Source organism: Myotis davidii, unplaced genomic scaffold, assembly GCF_000327345.1.
Source record: "Myotis davidii unplaced genomic scaffold, ASM32734v1 scaffold18, whole genome shotgun sequence".
NCBI lineage: Eukaryota > Metazoa > Chordata > Mammalia > Chiroptera > Vespertilionidae > Myotis > Myotis davidii.
In genome coordinates this window covers 6,342,794-6,358,964 of record NW_006292696.1, presented here as the reverse complement: position 1 = coordinate 6,358,964, position 16,171 = coordinate 6,342,794, and the positions used below count along the sequence as shown (strand labels likewise).

Sequence of the window (16,171 nt, the reverse complement as noted above, 5' to 3'; positions counted from 1 at the left end):
TCAATATTGTAGAGAGGTCAAATTTACTCCACATTGATCTGTGGATTCAGTGCAAGCCAATCAAATTTTTGCCAGGTTCTTTTTTTAATTCGATAAGATGATTCTAAAATGTATAGGAGGTTTGCTCTGTCCTATAGAGCAAAAAGTTTTGTTGTTTTTTAATAATAATGCTTATTATGGGCAAGGCTCCTAGTTTAAATTCTTTAAAGAAGAGGTTTCTCATGAACCCTCAGGGGCTTGATTGTCCCAGTTTTAATGGTTCATAAACAAAAGAAAAGGTTTTTATTTAACTTCCAAGTAATGAGGGATATGCAGAGAAATCCATGCTGAGATGCCATTGTATTCTTACCAGTACCCCCCCCCCCCCACACACACACATACACTATCAAGTGTTGATGAGGATGTGGAATAAGAATTCTTACACACTGTTGGTAGATGTCTCAGAAAACAGGCATTATCTAATAAGGTTCAAGTTATGTACCCTTGCCTGGCTGGTGTGGTTCAGTGGTTGAGTGTTAACCTATGTATCAGAAGGTCACGATTCCATTCCTGGTCAGGGCAAATGCCCGGCTGGATTGCTGGGCTCGATCCCCACTCTGGGGCGTGCAGGAGGCAGCTGGTCAGTGATTCTCATCATTGATATTTCTGTCTTTCTCCCTCTCCCTTCCTCTCTGAAGTCAATAAAAAATTTTTTTTTTAAAAAAAGGTATGTACCCTTTGACCCAGTAATTCCATTCTCAGAAATATACTTCAGAGAAGTGTGCACTGGGATTCATGTAAATGTCCAGTATGGCATTGTTCATGATAACTACAACAGAAGATTAAATGTTCATCTAAAAATAGAATGAACAAATAGTTTGAGGCATATCTACTCCCAGGAAAACTTTGAGTAATAAGAACAATCTACAGGGATATACAGCAGCATGAGTGGATCACATAAACACATTATTGAGGGAAAGACAGGACGCAAACGCCTATAGACAATATGGTTCCATTTTCATGATGTTCTAAAATAAAACTATACATAAAATTTGGGATGCAAACATAGGTTTGCAGGACAAATAGCTAATTATTGAATATCTGCTCCTTATGTTCTATGAATGACCTTCCTCCCCTCTGAAGCCCCTGGTCCCTGACCTCATCCTTAGCTCATGATGTTTTTTATTTCTCATTTTCCCTTTCTGTCTCTGAAGCTCTCCTGAAGGTGGAATTCCTACATATATCACATAAGGCAAATTCTCCTTAGTCCTTTTATCAAGGTCATTAAAAAAGCAAGGAGCTGTAGCCCGTTTGGCTCAGTGGATAGAGCGTCGGCCTGTGGACTGAAAGGTCCCAGGTTTGGTTCCGGTCAAGGGCATGTACTTTGGTTGCGGGCACATCCCCAGTGGGGGGTGTGCGGGAGGCAACTGGTCGATGTTTCTCTCTTTTCGATGTTTCTGACTATCCCTCTCCCTTCCTCTCTGTGAAAAATCATTAAAATATATTTTTTAAAAAAAGCAAGGAAACAGCCCATTTGGTAGTTCAGTTGTTGAGCGTTAACCTATGAACCAGGAGGTCACGGTTCTATTCCTGGTTATGGCATATGCCTGGGTTTGAAACTCGATCCTTGTGTGGGGCATGGAGGAGGCAGCCAGTCAATGATTCTCATCATCGATATTTCTACTTCTCTGTCTCCTTTCCTCTCTGAAATAAAAAAAAAATATTATTTATTTTTAAAAGCAAGGAAACAATTGCAATATTTCAAGTAGTGATTACCTGTAGGAGAGGGAAGGTTTTGAGATCAGGAAGGAACACATGGCCTTGGAGTAGAGGTTGGAGGGACTTTAGGAGATTTGCTTTATTTTTTGTTTTGGGTCCTGATTTCTTGAGTGTTTGCTTTGTGTTTTTTAAACTATAAGTTCATGTAAAGTTCTGTACATCTGTTATATTTTCCACTAAACAATAGTTTAATCTTAAAACCATATTGTGACATCATTGTACACCAATCATATTGGAAAAAATTAAAGTCTGACAGTACCGATATTAGCAAAGACATGCAGCATCATAAGAGTTCTTCACCGCTAGTGAGAATGTAGGCTAGGATAAGCACTTCAGAAGACTACTCAAATTCTGTTGTAAAGTAGATTCCTGTGAGAAGTGAAAAAATGGGAAACAGGGTTTTCTCTGTTTTTAGGGGGGCCTTTTTTTTGGGTGGGGGGAGGAGGGATATAATTCAGAGCTTCATCTTGAATGAAACAGGCTAATGTTAGTTTTACCCTCCTGTGCATAAATCCCTAGAAGCAGTGAAGTTATTTATTAGCTAGACAAGTTGGAGCAGCGGTTCTCAACCTATGGGTTGAGACCCCTGAAAATACATCCTGCATATCAGATATTTACATTACGATTCATAACAGTAGCAACGAAAATAATTTTATGGTTGGGGGTCACCACAACATGAAGAAGTGTATTACAGGGTCGCGGCATTAGGAAGGTTGAGAACCACTGGTAGGTCAAGTTTCAGAACAGAGACTGGTAAGTTACCAATAGGCTGAAGTCTGGTAGATGGTTCTGGGGTTTCCAAACCTGTGACAAAGGAAGGAAGGGAGGATTCTGACTGCTGGGCTCAGCAAAGCAGGTCAGTGTCAGAAACTTTTGGGCAAACAACATGCAAATGAGTAAGTTGCATGAAAGGAGGATCTTTTAGAATCCTACTTTGTAGCTGGTATATGGCAATGTGATCATTCAATGTGATCAATGTGTGCTTGTGGTGGAAACCGCAGAGACGACAGGCAGCCCACGGAGCCCTGGCTCTAGGAATATCGGATCCCTCTAGTAGTCAGCAGGCCACCATCGCCTTTCCACAGTTCCCTTGGCAGCACTGGCTCTGGGCTGTATGCTCTCATGAATGACAGGGTCAGTCAAGCAGCTCATCAAAAAAGTTAGGCTTTCCCACCCACAGGTCTAGTTACTATATTTATGCAGTACCCTTAACTGGACAGTCAGGACCCTTAATTGGACAGCAGCAAACCTTCCCGTTCACGCTTCAGGTGACTTGTTCTTATTGGTAGGAATGGACAGTCAGCATCTTGGAAACACATAGCTTTGGCTCCTTAAATCAACAAGAATTCTAGTTGGGTAATAAGGGGAGGTTTCCTTTCTGAAAGGAGGTGATGGTGTGTGACGAAGCCCACTAGAAAGTAATCTCTTGTAAAATGAACATGCCCCCCCACACAGCCCCAGTGTCTATTCTCCACATTTTATTCTAAACAAGGACGCCTGACTGGATGTTCAATCCCATTACTTACATCTGCTTTGCCCAATGCAGTAGCCACTTGCCACATGTGGCTATTAAAATCTGATTTTCAATTAATTAGTTTTTTAAAAAAAGAAATTATTTTCTTAGTCATACTAGCCACATTTCAAGTGGCCAATAGCTACATGCGACTTGTGACTATCATGTTGGGCAGAACAGAGATAGAACATTTCATCATTACTGGAAGCTCTATTGGACAGTGTAACCTAAAGATCAAGTTTAAATACCCTGTGCCCATAATTGATAAAGAATAATCAGGGCTACCATTTAGGGATGCCTTCATATGCCAGGAGATTTCATTACTTTTCATTGTAAAGCAACAAATATATCATTTCTTTAAGCATCATACAAATTAAACTTAAACATACCTCAGCCCTGGATTCAGTCTATGATCTGACTCACCCATGTGCAACTTCTATAAATCCATGCAGGGCCAAGAACCATCGTTTAGTTATTAATTTCTGCAACTACATAACTAATACTGCCACTGACTCATCAAACAATAAACACAAACCACAACCACGGTCAATTCTACTTCTGATTGTTCGAGGCCTCTCCCAGAACCAAACAGCAGTGCCCGCTAGCCTTCCTCTGCCCTGCAGGAGATTTTCTGTGAGCAGCTTGGGAGACGAGATCCCTGCTCCTGAAGGATTTCTATTGTCATCATGCAAGACAGCATAGATAGTGACTTTTTAAGGAAACTGTTTTGAATGTGGACAGCATCTCGAAATCAACTTTGTCCAACCTTTAGCAATGCATGACTCCCACTTTGTGCTTTTCAGAAAAGTAATGCTTATATTTCTCTCCACGACTGAGGCTGCCACTGCTGTTGTAGTTGATGAACTTTTATTCTGGAGAGCCTTATCGTCCTGAGCCAGTTTCCTCTCCTCCCTGACACATTCAGTGACGCTGCACTCCAGTGTTTGTTAGAGCAGATGTTTATGTTTCCGTGGTGATGATCAGTGACGTCACCAGCACCGGAATGTGTATCATCAAATTTATCTAGACAGAGCTGCAAAGAAGAGTGGGAATTCCACTTCCATTTGAACTTCATGAAAACTAACTCAGCTTCCTCAACAATTACTTGTTGAGGTTTGGACTGTTCAATCTGGATGTTAAAGAGCAAACACTCACACTTGCCTGTTTGTGATTCATTTTACTATTGGATTTTTTTTTTTTTGCAAGTGAGAGAGTTCACTGTATTTTTTAAAAGAGAAAGCTGCACTTAGGTGTCAATTAAAACCAGAACCATTGTAGAGATGCCTGCAGTTTGTGGTGACAAAGTTACAACATGTATTTGCCTGAGAAGTCTTTCTATGGTGGCATAAATGTGGGACTGCATGACAAGAGTGAAGCAATACAAGGTAGAATGGCAAGTGGGTAAATGCTCTAATGTGCTCTTGTTCTGTTTTGGAGAATTAAAGGAAGCAGCAGGTCACCTCACAAAGAACTATATTGTCAAAGAACACTTAAAAAAGTTGAAAATGGGTGTAAGGTTGTTACTAAAGGTATACAGGGAGGTTAGTGGGGGGGGAAAACACTTGCGTTCTCAAAAACCAGGTTTCACACAATAACAGGCACTAAAACTAGTTGTGTGTGCTTGCAACAGGAGAGAATACTCTTAATAATGGCTGGTCTTTTCCTGATACGCAGGAAATCTTCCTCAGTGACTTCCCCGTCTCCATCTCGATCAGCTTCATCAGTCATTTTCTGCAGCTCCTCATCAGTGATGTTCTCACTCAACTCATTGGATACACATTTGGGATTGTCTAACGATATGGTCCCAGTTTCATCATCATCGAAGAGCTTGAAACGGCCCCTCCTGCAGCAATTTCACTTATCATCTTCATAATCTCTTCTTTCTTTGGTTCAAAGCCCATTGCTCTCATCACCACCTTGAGCTCTTTAACATCAAAGGTCCCAGTTGCACCAGTATCGCAGAGATCAAAACCTTGGCGTAGCTCCTGTATCTGCTGTGGTCTAAGTTCCAGCTTAGGACTCACTCTTTTTGGCTGGGAAGATGATGCCACGTTTGTTGTCTTAAAGCTGGAAGAAGCCTTCGGAGGTTCCGAGTCTTCTTTGGCCTGGAACAGGTTGCCCAGAGGGCCACGCATGCCCGGGGGGCGGCTGCGGGCCGGCTGTGTGTTAAGAGGAGGCAGCGAAAAGGCACAGGCCCCGCAAGGAGGCTGGCGTTTCTTCAGACCCATCTCCGACCCTACTATTGGATTTAATACATTGGAACTGCTGACATAACATTCCCTTCACCCGTCACCCCACACATAATGTCCATAAAATCATCTCTCAGGCCTAACTCACAGTAGGGGCTCATATTATTGGTTTATTTGCTGTGCACCTCTGGGAAAGTCTCAGTTTCTTACCATGGTGCCTATAGCAGATATGTGCAGGCATGATAAGGGCTCAATGAGTGTTTGTTGTCATTATTCTTAGTACTACTACTATCACCCCGAGCTATGTGGTTAGGTAGACCATTGGTCCCATCCCAGGTCTAAGACTGATTAGCTTTGTGGCTTTGGGTAAGTTACCAAACCTTTCTAAAGCCCAGTTTTCTCATCCGTAAAATGGGGATAATAATTATTATAGGCCCTTAGATTTGTAAGGATTTGATAAGATTATATAAGTAAAATGATCACCATAGTGCTGGCCCATAGTAAATGCTTCATAAATGTTAGTTGATATTAGTACAAAAATAACAATAATAGCAATAATTAATACATATTACTACCTGGCCTGATCACCATTAAGCCAGGCGGCAAAGTCTGAGCACCATTTCTCCTTTGTCACTAATGCTGTTGGTGGTATCATATGCAAATAAGGATAACGTGGACCACCTGAGCAGTGACCTGTGGCTCATGATCTCTGATCCGCCTGACACAGAGCTTGCTGGCTACCAAGTTTCCAGTGTTGGGATTTCTGGCATTACTTGCTCTATGGATTACTCAGGGGATACACTGAAAGTCAGTCTTCACTTAGGTCCTTGTTCATTATCTTGACTTCTTGCTGCATCCCTTCTATTATGAAGGAAGACAAAAGACATCTTCCCCACTCCTCAAAGAAAAAGGCCTTGCCTGACCGGCGTGGCTCAGTGGTTGAGCATTGACCTGTGAACCAAGAGTCATGGTTTGATTCCTGGTCAGGGTACACGCCTGGTTGCAGGCTTGCTCCCTAGTGTGGGGTGTGCTGCCAATCGATGATTCTCTCTCATTATTTATGTTTCTATCTCCTTCTGATCTGAAATAAAAATACATTTTTTAAAAAAGAAAAAGGCCTGATTTGATGCTTGAAAATCTGGGGCCTTTGTGCTCTACTTTGTGACACAATAGGCTATTCTTAACTTAATGTCCTGTTCTTACATCTTTCTTGCTTTCTCAAGTAGGAAAATCAAATAAGAGGTTATATTTCACCCTCGGCAATAAATATTATCGCCATTTTTTCTACATAACTTGGACCCTTCACCAAAATGCTCTTGCCAAAGGGGACCTGCCTGGAGTTCTCACTGAAACTCTAAGGGTAAAGCTCTGGGTCCCTCATCCTCTGTCCCTGTGATCTGAAGGTACGTTTCTGTCATGAGGCTGGAGAGATTTTACAGACAACCTTCTATGATCCTTGGAATCCCAGAGGTCCCTGCAAGCCTAAGCCAACCTGGATTGCACAGGCATCAAGGGTGGACCCCCAGTTCTCCAACATCCTGTGTAACCAAATGACCTTTTAATTGTGCAACCCCTGAAATTCATACTTGCTAGCCAACTTACCATGACAAGTGCAGAGAGTACTAAACGGCTTTTGACAGAAAGTAGCTATGTGAGCCTGAGCTGGTTGCATCCTCTCTCTGGGTCTCTAGGAGATCTGTTGCATGGCCTCCATGCTTGAATGGCTCTTCACTCATCATGTGCTGTGACTTGGCCACTGACCATGGTGGGAGAGAGGAGAGAAATTTGGGAGGGTGCATTTCTCTTTGTTGTTTCGTTTATTTCCATTCATCCCATTTTAATTTTGTCAGGGTCAGATAAGTAATTTACATTTCCTAGGTCAAATAACAGCAGACCTGAAAAAAAGTTGTCTTTTTTAAAAAAATATATTTTATTGAGTTTTTACAGAGAGGAAAGGAGAGAGATAGAGAGTTAGAAACATCGATGAGAGAGAAACATTGACCAGCTGCCTCCTGCACACTCCCCACTGGGGATGTGCCCGTAACCAAGGCACATGCCCTTGACCAGAATCGAACCTGGGACCTTTCAGTCCGCAGGCCGATGCTCTATCCACTGAGCCAAACCGGTTTCAGCAAAAAGTTAAGTCTTTACAAGTTCAAAAAAAAAGCCAATAGGTAAACTCTTTCTAAGCTAATTATGGGAAAAAACAGTGAATTGATAAGCCAAAACCATCTAGAAAAAGAACCCTCAAATGTTTGACTTTCTTCCTATTTTGAACACATGCACTGTTGATGGAATGAGAAGTGATCAGGGGGACGGCTTCAAGGCACAGCCAACTCCCTGGTGAGCTTCCAGAGGCTGGCAGGGAAGGGCAAAGTTATAAGCAACTCAGAGCAATCTTGCCCTGGACTGTCTGGCACAGGAGCAGTTCCTGTAATTGAAACTGAGTTCATCAAAACCCTACTTGGTTGGTGCCCACCGCCATTTCACAACTTCCACAACCAGGGCCTGAGCATCCCAGGCCTGCGTGACCTGGCCCTCGGCAGCCAGCCCAGCCTCCTCTCCTGCCAGCCCTGGAGCACAGGAGCCATCCCTGTCTCTTTTGGTGCCTTGAACTCACTTAAGCAAAGCAGCCTTTGTGTACACTGTTCTCTCTGCCTGGAAATTTGTTTCTGTCCCCTTTGCCTGCTTCATCATAGCAAGGAGAAGGGCCCAGTGATTCTGTCACCACTCGCTTCTACAAGTACTTTTTCGTTTGACCAAACCTCACTTTTGTTTTAATTCTGTTTATTTTGGGATCCTGGCACACGCATACTTCACATCTCAATCTGTATAATTACTTTGAAGGAAAATTTAATTCATTCGTATCTGATGCCCACAAAAAGTAAATGTCCATCATTTTCCATTTTTAAAAGCAGTGGTGTTTGAAAGCATCTCTATTTGAGCCAAGAAACCAAGTAGGACCTCAGTTTTAAGTTGTTCATCTTCTAAAGCTCTTGATTAATCACAGTTTTACTGATTTTTCAAATAAATATGAAGATTATATAAATACACAACAATAATAAATATCTCTAAATCTGAAGAACAGCAGTTTGGGGGCTTAACTTCAGTGTGGGACCGGGCATGGCTCTCTATTCACTCAGACTTCCCCAGTGACTAGGGAAGGTCCTCCAATAGTCCAAAAGTGGGGGAGAGTGAAGGGAAGACAAAAAGGAGGAAATGAGAAAAAAACATGCACATCAAAAAATTTTTTTAAGTCCCCTAAAAAAATGAGCATTTAAACTGCTTGTCAGACGGCTTCCTGACAAAGCCACCAGAGTGTCTTCACTGGTATTTACGTAAACGCTGCCAGTGAGTTCACCACAGCTGCGAAGGCTAATGGAACCTAATTAGTCACTTCTCCCGGCACAATGTCAGGATGATGAGCACCAGCTCTTTGCCTTGTTGCATATTAGATCATCCTATATAATAAATGCCTAATATGCAAATTGACCATACAGCTGAATGACTGGCAGAATGGCCAGTTGCTATTACATGCAGTGACCACCAGGGGGCAGATGCTCAATGCAGGAGCTGCCCCCAACCCACAGGCCCCAGGCCAGCCAAGGCAGGTGTGAGTGGGGTGGAGGGTGGAGTGTGTGTGGGGGTCCCCCCAGGTCACCTCATGGTCACCCCGCAGAAGGAGGCAACTGGCAGTGGTGGCAGGGGTCAGGGTGGTGAGCGGGCAGTGCCAGGCCGGCTAAGGTGGGTGCCATCGGGGGCTCTCTGATTGCCCCACAGATTGGCCCTGATTGCCAGCCAGGCCTAGGGACCTTATCAGTGCATGAATTTCATGTACTGAGCCTCTAGTTAGGTAATAAAGTGTTAGCTGACAGGGTCCCTGCACTATAGCTTTGTGAGGGTACTGCATTTTGCCATGGGGGTGGGAAATATAAAGAAACTAATGCCACAATTGGCCTTAAACCCAACCTGAAACTCAGGAGAACAAGGACAGTATTAACACTCTCCAAGCCCTTTGAAGATCCCCAGTGCACAATCCCAGGAATTTACCCAAGTGAGGGGAAGACAGGGCAGGCACACAAGCTGGAGCAGTTCACAACTGTGGTGGTGACAGTTCAGGGTCTTTGGCCCTATGCCTGCACTTTTTCAAAAATTGGAACACAGAGAGCAGTCCTGAGGCTGCCTCTCTCCCCACGCATACCTCTCCCATAAAGCTATTGCTTACGGAGGAAACCTCACTACCTAAACTCTCCCACAAATACCCAGCAAAGAACATCTCAGTATTTATGAATGAGGAGAAAGAGGGTGAGAGCAGTTACCAACAGCTTCAGCAAGCGGGGATTCATTCACCCTCTGTGGATCACACAAGATTCCAGGAAATAAATTTGCCTTTGGCAACTCTCCTACTTGAAATACAGGGACAGTTATGTGAGCACAAGAGTTGTGAGTGTGTGGGTCACACAGGGAGACTGCATGAGTGTAAAGAATGATCTCAATTTCTTTCATTCGCAGAAAGATGGAGCCACAAAAGGGAACTTTTCTCCAACTGTCTGACATGCAGAATATAAATAGAGATGTGCCGCAGCTCAAAAAAAAGTCAGGCTACCTGTAAACGAGATGGTGAAAAGCCCAGAATGAGGGAAAACGAAGGCTCCTACAGGTCACCTAAGAGGCGAAAATACTGGTTGTCTCACTGTGCAGTAGCTGCTGGAGGTGGGGGCGTGGGAGTGGAAGGGCCAAGGAGGGGGGTGTGGTTCTGTAAGTCTTAAAAAGGGCAATTTTAAATAGGACTTTTCAATGGCCAGGTAAAGTATTACCATACCCCAAATCAACATGAGTTAGCATCATAGGTCTACACCCACACACCACCCATGGAAGAACCCATCGTCACCCTTTGCTGATTAGATATTTATGTAGCTATCGTATGAGTGGGTGGTTATGTGTGGTTGGTTGATTAATTCTACAATGAAGCAGATTTCCATGGCACTGTTGTTACTAAGAACCTTAAGGAGCTGTCTACCCTTTGAATCTTCTGGAGAGAAGTGAAGTAAGGCTTTGGAGAGTGGGAGGCCCCCTAGCTGAAGGAGGTAGGACATACCCACATCTCCAACAATGATTAATAAATAGTGAAATGTCATCATTTTCTTGAATCGTATGCTAATAATAACATGGCCAGTTGTGGACTGGTAAACTGAAGCAGAGAAATAAAATGTCTTTAAAACTTAGAATAGCCCTAGCCGGGTGGCTCAGTTCGTTGGAGCATCGTCCCATACACCAAAAGGTTGTGGGTTTGAGTCCCAATCAGGGCACTTACCTAGGTTGCAGATTCTATCTCTAGTCAGGGTGCGAATGAAAGGCTACAGGTTGATATTTCTCTCACATCCTGTGCCTTTGGGCAAATCAATCTTCTCACGTCTCAGTTTCTCTGTCTATAAAATGAAGAGGTTGACTGTGATCTCTTGAGTAACTGTGAGCTCTGTGGTGCTATGGAAGTGCACACACTGAACAAGCTGGAAGTTTATATTAAATGTATTTGATGGCATAAAGGTGGGTGACAGGGAAATGCAGGAAGGAAAGACAGAGAAAGGCCACGGGTTTGGAGAAACTCCAGTCTGTGATCTCACTTGCCTTTTGTAAAGAACCCTTGGCTTTTAAGTTTCCCAGACAAAAGTCACTCTCCCAGGGCTGAGACTGCTTGGGTCTGAGATGTTAGCTCGGTGAGGGAGAGTGTGGCGGTAATTCAATATTTTCCATCAGTTGCTGCCTGAAGCCCCTAGGGTAGATGGGGAGGGGACACCTTGTGTATATGAGATGGAATAGAATATTGAGGTCCCCAAGGAGGGGAGAAAGCATTGGTGACAAGACTGTGTCTTCCCTAAGTGGAAGAGTTTAAAAGTTCAGGTCAAAGTCAGAATATTAGCACAAATTCCTCATTTTGTAAGTTTTATAAATGGAGAAACTGAGATCCAGCAAGATTATATGGTGTAGGCCAATTTGTGTTAGAACAAGGCTAAGAATTAGGCTTATGATGGAGTGGAAAGGGCCCATAAAGGTAAGGTTAATGAACATGCCATTCAATGTGATATTCTCCAGCTCCTGGTCCAGTGCCTGACACATAGGAGGTGCTCCATAAGCAATGGTCATCACTGACCAATTGACTGACTTTCTGAATGAATGCATGTGTTTCCACGTTGTGTTCCCTGGTAACCAGCTGGACCAAAACATGATCCATTAGAAACAAAGGATTATTTTACTGGAGGTATCAGAAGGCTTTCTCTACTGACTGAGAGACACTATTTTTTCTTTATTGAGTAATACTTTCTGAGTATTGCTTCCTCTTTGTTTATACTATCAGAATGAATATCAGAGCCCTTACAGGAAGTTGGTGGGGGCATGACAGAGAGCTGGGGTTTCCTTTGATGTAGACTTAGTGGCTTTAACAGAGGAGTGATCAGTAGTCTGCCGCACTGGTGTGCTGGTCTGGCACTCAGGGAAGTGGCCACCACTCGCGTGATTGTGGAGTAGAAACTCAGTTGCAGGAAGTACACAGTTCAATTGAAGAATTAAAACGGCACCTCAACAGAGCCGCTCTTGGGCTTTTCTTATAACCCATGTTTTCACATCTTTCCTTCGATTGTGTCCTTCTGTGGCTGCTACTACTTACAAGTAAGTCTGGGCATGGACTTTTGCAATTGGGTTGTGCAAGATAAAGATACAAGGATGGCCTTCATAATGTTTGCAGTAGAGAAAGTTTGGAAGCAACCTAAATGTTCACAAACAGGGAAGTGGACAAAATAAATTGTGATATATCTATGAAGCAAATAGTAAATCAGGTGAAACAAAATGATATGAAGTGTCTCTGAGTCAATGTTAAATTTTTTTTTAAAAGGAGAGGAACAATGTGTATAGTAGACTTCTTTTCTGTCCTTTGTGTTGCAGGGTGTGGCCCTACACAGATACTTCTTAATGTGTAGACTCTGGGAAGGGGAGCTGGGAATGGGAAAGAGCAGAAGGACTACCAGGGGTGGGCAAACTTTTTGACTCAAGGGGCACAATGGGTTCTTAAACTGGACCAGAGGGCCGGAACAAAAGCATGGATGGAGTGTTTGTGTGAACTAATATAAATTCAAAGTAAACATCATTACATAAAAGGGTACGGTCCTTTTTTTTTTTTTTTATTAGTTTTATTCATTTCAAACGGCCGGATGCAGCCCGTGGGCCGTAGTTTGCCCACGGCTGGACTAGACTTTACATGCACCTTTTATACTGTTTGTTTTATAGTGTATGTTTTTTTAAAGAAACCAATTAATTATAAACCTAAAAAGGGCTATATATTAACTTCTCATTCAGGTAAGGGTTTTTATTCTTATGTGCCTGGTACTTAAGAAAAAAAAAGAGAGAGAGAGAGAGAAAGAGAATTGTGTTAGGATAACTGCTCTTCATTGATGAACAACAACTAGCCCAAATGGCTGAGATGTTTTCCTGGCTGACAATGAATGATTATTATTATTATATATTTTTTTACTCTTTCCATCATCCCTGCCTTGTTCACAGGACTGAGCCACAAGTCTCTCCTAGCACATTGGTTCTCAAAGTGAGGTTCCAACACCAGCCATGTCAGCAATTCCAGGGAACTTGTTAGAAATACATTTTTATGCCCTACTCCAGATTTAGTAAGTCAGGAATTCTAGTAGTTGAGCCAAGCATCTGTGTTTTAACCAGACTTGCCAATGGTTCAGATGCCCCTCAAGTCTGAGAGTCTTGCCTTAGTGGATCCTCCTTTTAAACGGGAGAGCAGCAGTGGTTTCTTTGCTCTGCAAGCATTACTTGGACTTTTCCTGAAGTGGACCAATCTCACTCATCGCCTGCACCTTGCTCTCCTTTTCTCTTTATCCAGGGTCTTTGGAAGGGTCACGCACAGCCGAGGTGGGCAAGAATGCTTATCTGCCCTGCCACTACTCTCCAACCACCTCGGAGAACCTTGTGCCCATGTGCTGGGGCAGGGGACCCTGTCCTTTAACTCAATGTACAAGTATGATGCTCAGCACTGATGGAAGGCACTTGAACTACCAGAGTTCCAGCAGATACCAGCTAAAGGGGAATGTCCACAAAGGAGATGTGTCCTTGACCATAGAGAATGTGACTTTAGCCGACAGTGGGACTTACTGCTGCCGTATCCAATTCCCAGGCCCATTGAATGATAAAAAATCAAACCTGGAGTTGGACATCAAACCAGGTGAGTGGAGTTTGCATGTTTTCTTTATAAGTAATCCTCTGCAGATCATATTAAATATAATAATTGTTCTCATTTCTCTCCTCACCAGTGACTGCCCTGGTGGTGGACCCCTAAGACTTAACAGGCCTATAAGCAATGTCCGGCTGTGTTTAATTCTTCCATCTATATTGAAACTTATGGAAAGGATCTATATAATGGCAGGAAAGGCCTAGATCAATAGTTGGAACCCTGGCTGCTCATCAGATTCACTTGAGGGCTTTTTAACACCGATAGATGCTAGAGCCCTACCCACAAACCAGAGAAACCAGTGTTTCTGGAAGTAGAGCCTGAGCACTGGGAGTTTACAAAGTCTTCCCCAGGTGCTTCTCCCCCACCTGAAGCCAGGATTGAGACCCACGGAACTGTGGGTGTGCACGGGAGTGCATGTGCTTCTATGTTTTAAGGTTTATGGAGCATGTACTTGTGGCTGATGGAGCTGAATTCAACTCCAGTTCTGCTGCTTACGAGCTGTGTAATGTTGCACCAGTTATTTAAACTGTGTGACCTTCAACTCTACGAAATATGGTAATACCTATCATATAGGCCATTGGAAGGATTTTAGGAGATGTATTATGAAAAGCATTTAGTGTGTGGCTATTAGTTCTATTATTAACAATTAGACTGTGACAATGACAACTGTAACACAGTTCGTAAAATGTGTGATACACTCTTAACGCAGGTGTTTAGGTTGAAGGTGAGCATGTGTTTCTCTTTATTTATTGTCCTTTTACTTCCTTGAAATAAGCTCTCTGCTCTCAGAGAAGCCTCCTACTTACACTGCTTTCTGACACTAGCCAAGGTCACCCCTGCTGGGACTCCATGGAGAGCCTTCACTACAGCCTTTCCAAGGATATTTACCACTGAGGAACATGGCTCAGGTAATTTTACATGGGCATAGGAGGAAGCCTTTAGTTGGTTTCCGAGTTCAGAGGATTTTGAATATGGGGAAAACGAGGAAATGGTGTAAGAACTGACATATAAATGTTTCTGTACACATGAGAGAGAATTTCAGGTGAGGGAGGTGCTGGAATTAACCTGTACTGAGAAATGTAATGAGGCCTGGGCCAGTACCTTTTACTTCTTTGGATCTCAGCTTTCTCTTCTGTCCAGAGAATTATGGTTTTCATGACCCAGTAAAATTCCTGACCCCCACCTAAAAGTATTTCTATCAACATATTTTACTAAGTAAGAAAAGCAAAATTTCTATCTTAATATTGCTATCACTGCAAAAAAAGCGTTAGTCTTTTAAATTAAATAAATTTAATCTAATGAAAATCTTGTTACATTGCACTATTATTTTGTGATTTATTCCTGGACTGGTGATGTTTTATCTTGAATTGGCTCCAGTCCATGTTTGGGGTTGGGTTCGGTGATTTCCTGGACTTCTTCTAACTGGAATAAGCCCGGCCTCCTCCTCAGATTGTGATCTCAGTGGGAGCAGCTAAATTCTTTAAGTAATTGAGCTAGGCCTTTTCCATGCTGTTCTGGAAGAGAAGATAGGGTCAGAAAAGCAGTCTTCAGGTCACATTGATCAGAAAGATTAATCTTAAATATTTTCTCTCAGAGACCTGGTCTCTCCTACACTCTCTGGAGCTCATTTTTTTATTCCATAAAATGCCGTTAAAAATAGGTAAATCTGACTTTCTAATGTCACAAATCTCATAAGTTGCATAGGGGGTGTGCAGGAGGCGGCTGATCGATGTTTCTCATCGATGTTTCTAACTTTCTATCCCTCTCTCTTCCTCTCTGTAAAAAATCAATTAAAAAAAAAAAAGAGCTCAGTAGCCTAGTGTGGACCCATGCACAAGAGGTCACTGGGTCAATTGCCCCCTCAGGGCACATGCCTGGGTTGTGGGCCCGATTCCCAATGTTTCTTGTTGATGTTTCTCTCTCTCTTCCTCTCCCTTACTCTCTCTCTAAAATCAATATAGAATCAATAAAAACATTTTTTTTTTTAAAGAGTGTATGCTAAAGCCATGGAGAACTAAATTGGAAGGCCATTTCTGTTTTCACTAAGCTGTGTGACCTCGGTTAAGTCACTTCCTAATTCTTGGCTTCTTCATTTGTGTAATGGAGCTAATTGTCTCTACTTTAGGATGGTTGTTTTGAACGCTAAATGAGTTACTTCAAAAGTTTAGCACAATGCCTGTTCATGGTAAATTATAGCTATAGTTATTTTTATCTTCATGTTTAGGCCACCAAATACCCTGTTTTCCTCTTATTGAGAAAATGCCAAACTTTTTCAAGAAAATTAACTTTTGTTATCTGTTGAAATCAAATTACAATAGAACGCCTGCCTGAGTGTCATCAATGTTGGGATTTTGTTGATTCTACTAGGGCCCTGTGGACACAACAAACTACATATTGAACATAGGTCTTCAGGGCAGAAATCTCCATTTCATAGAACATAAGTAGCTGGGTTCATTACCTGGGGGG

At 42.7% G+C, this 16,171-nt stretch overlaps 1 protein-coding gene and 1 pseudogene across 2 annotated transcripts in view; one reads left to right on the top strand and one right to left on the bottom strand.

The window, feature by feature from the left end:
• On the bottom strand, positions 1-5,514 carry LOC107183499 (annotated as a pseudogene).
• Positions 5,515-11,835: 6,321 nt separating this feature from the next.
• The window catches only part of LOC102754073 (hepatitis A virus cellular receptor 2), an 11,958-nt gene continuing 7,622 nt past the window's right edge, over positions 11,836-16,171 (top strand). The window contains exons 1-3 of one of the 2 annotated variants that reach the window (XM_006766294.2): positions 11,837-12,126; positions 13,358-13,696; positions 14,530-14,613. In XM_006766294.2, coding sequence (XP_006766357.2) covers positions 12,072-12,126; positions 13,358-13,696; positions 14,530-14,613 — 478 coding nt within the window. In that variant the 5' untranslated portion in view covers positions 11,837-12,071. Of the gene's footprint in view, positions 12,127-13,357; positions 13,697-14,529; positions 14,614-16,171 lie in introns of both variants that reach the window. The other variant, XM_015565644.1, reaches the window with a different exon arrangement.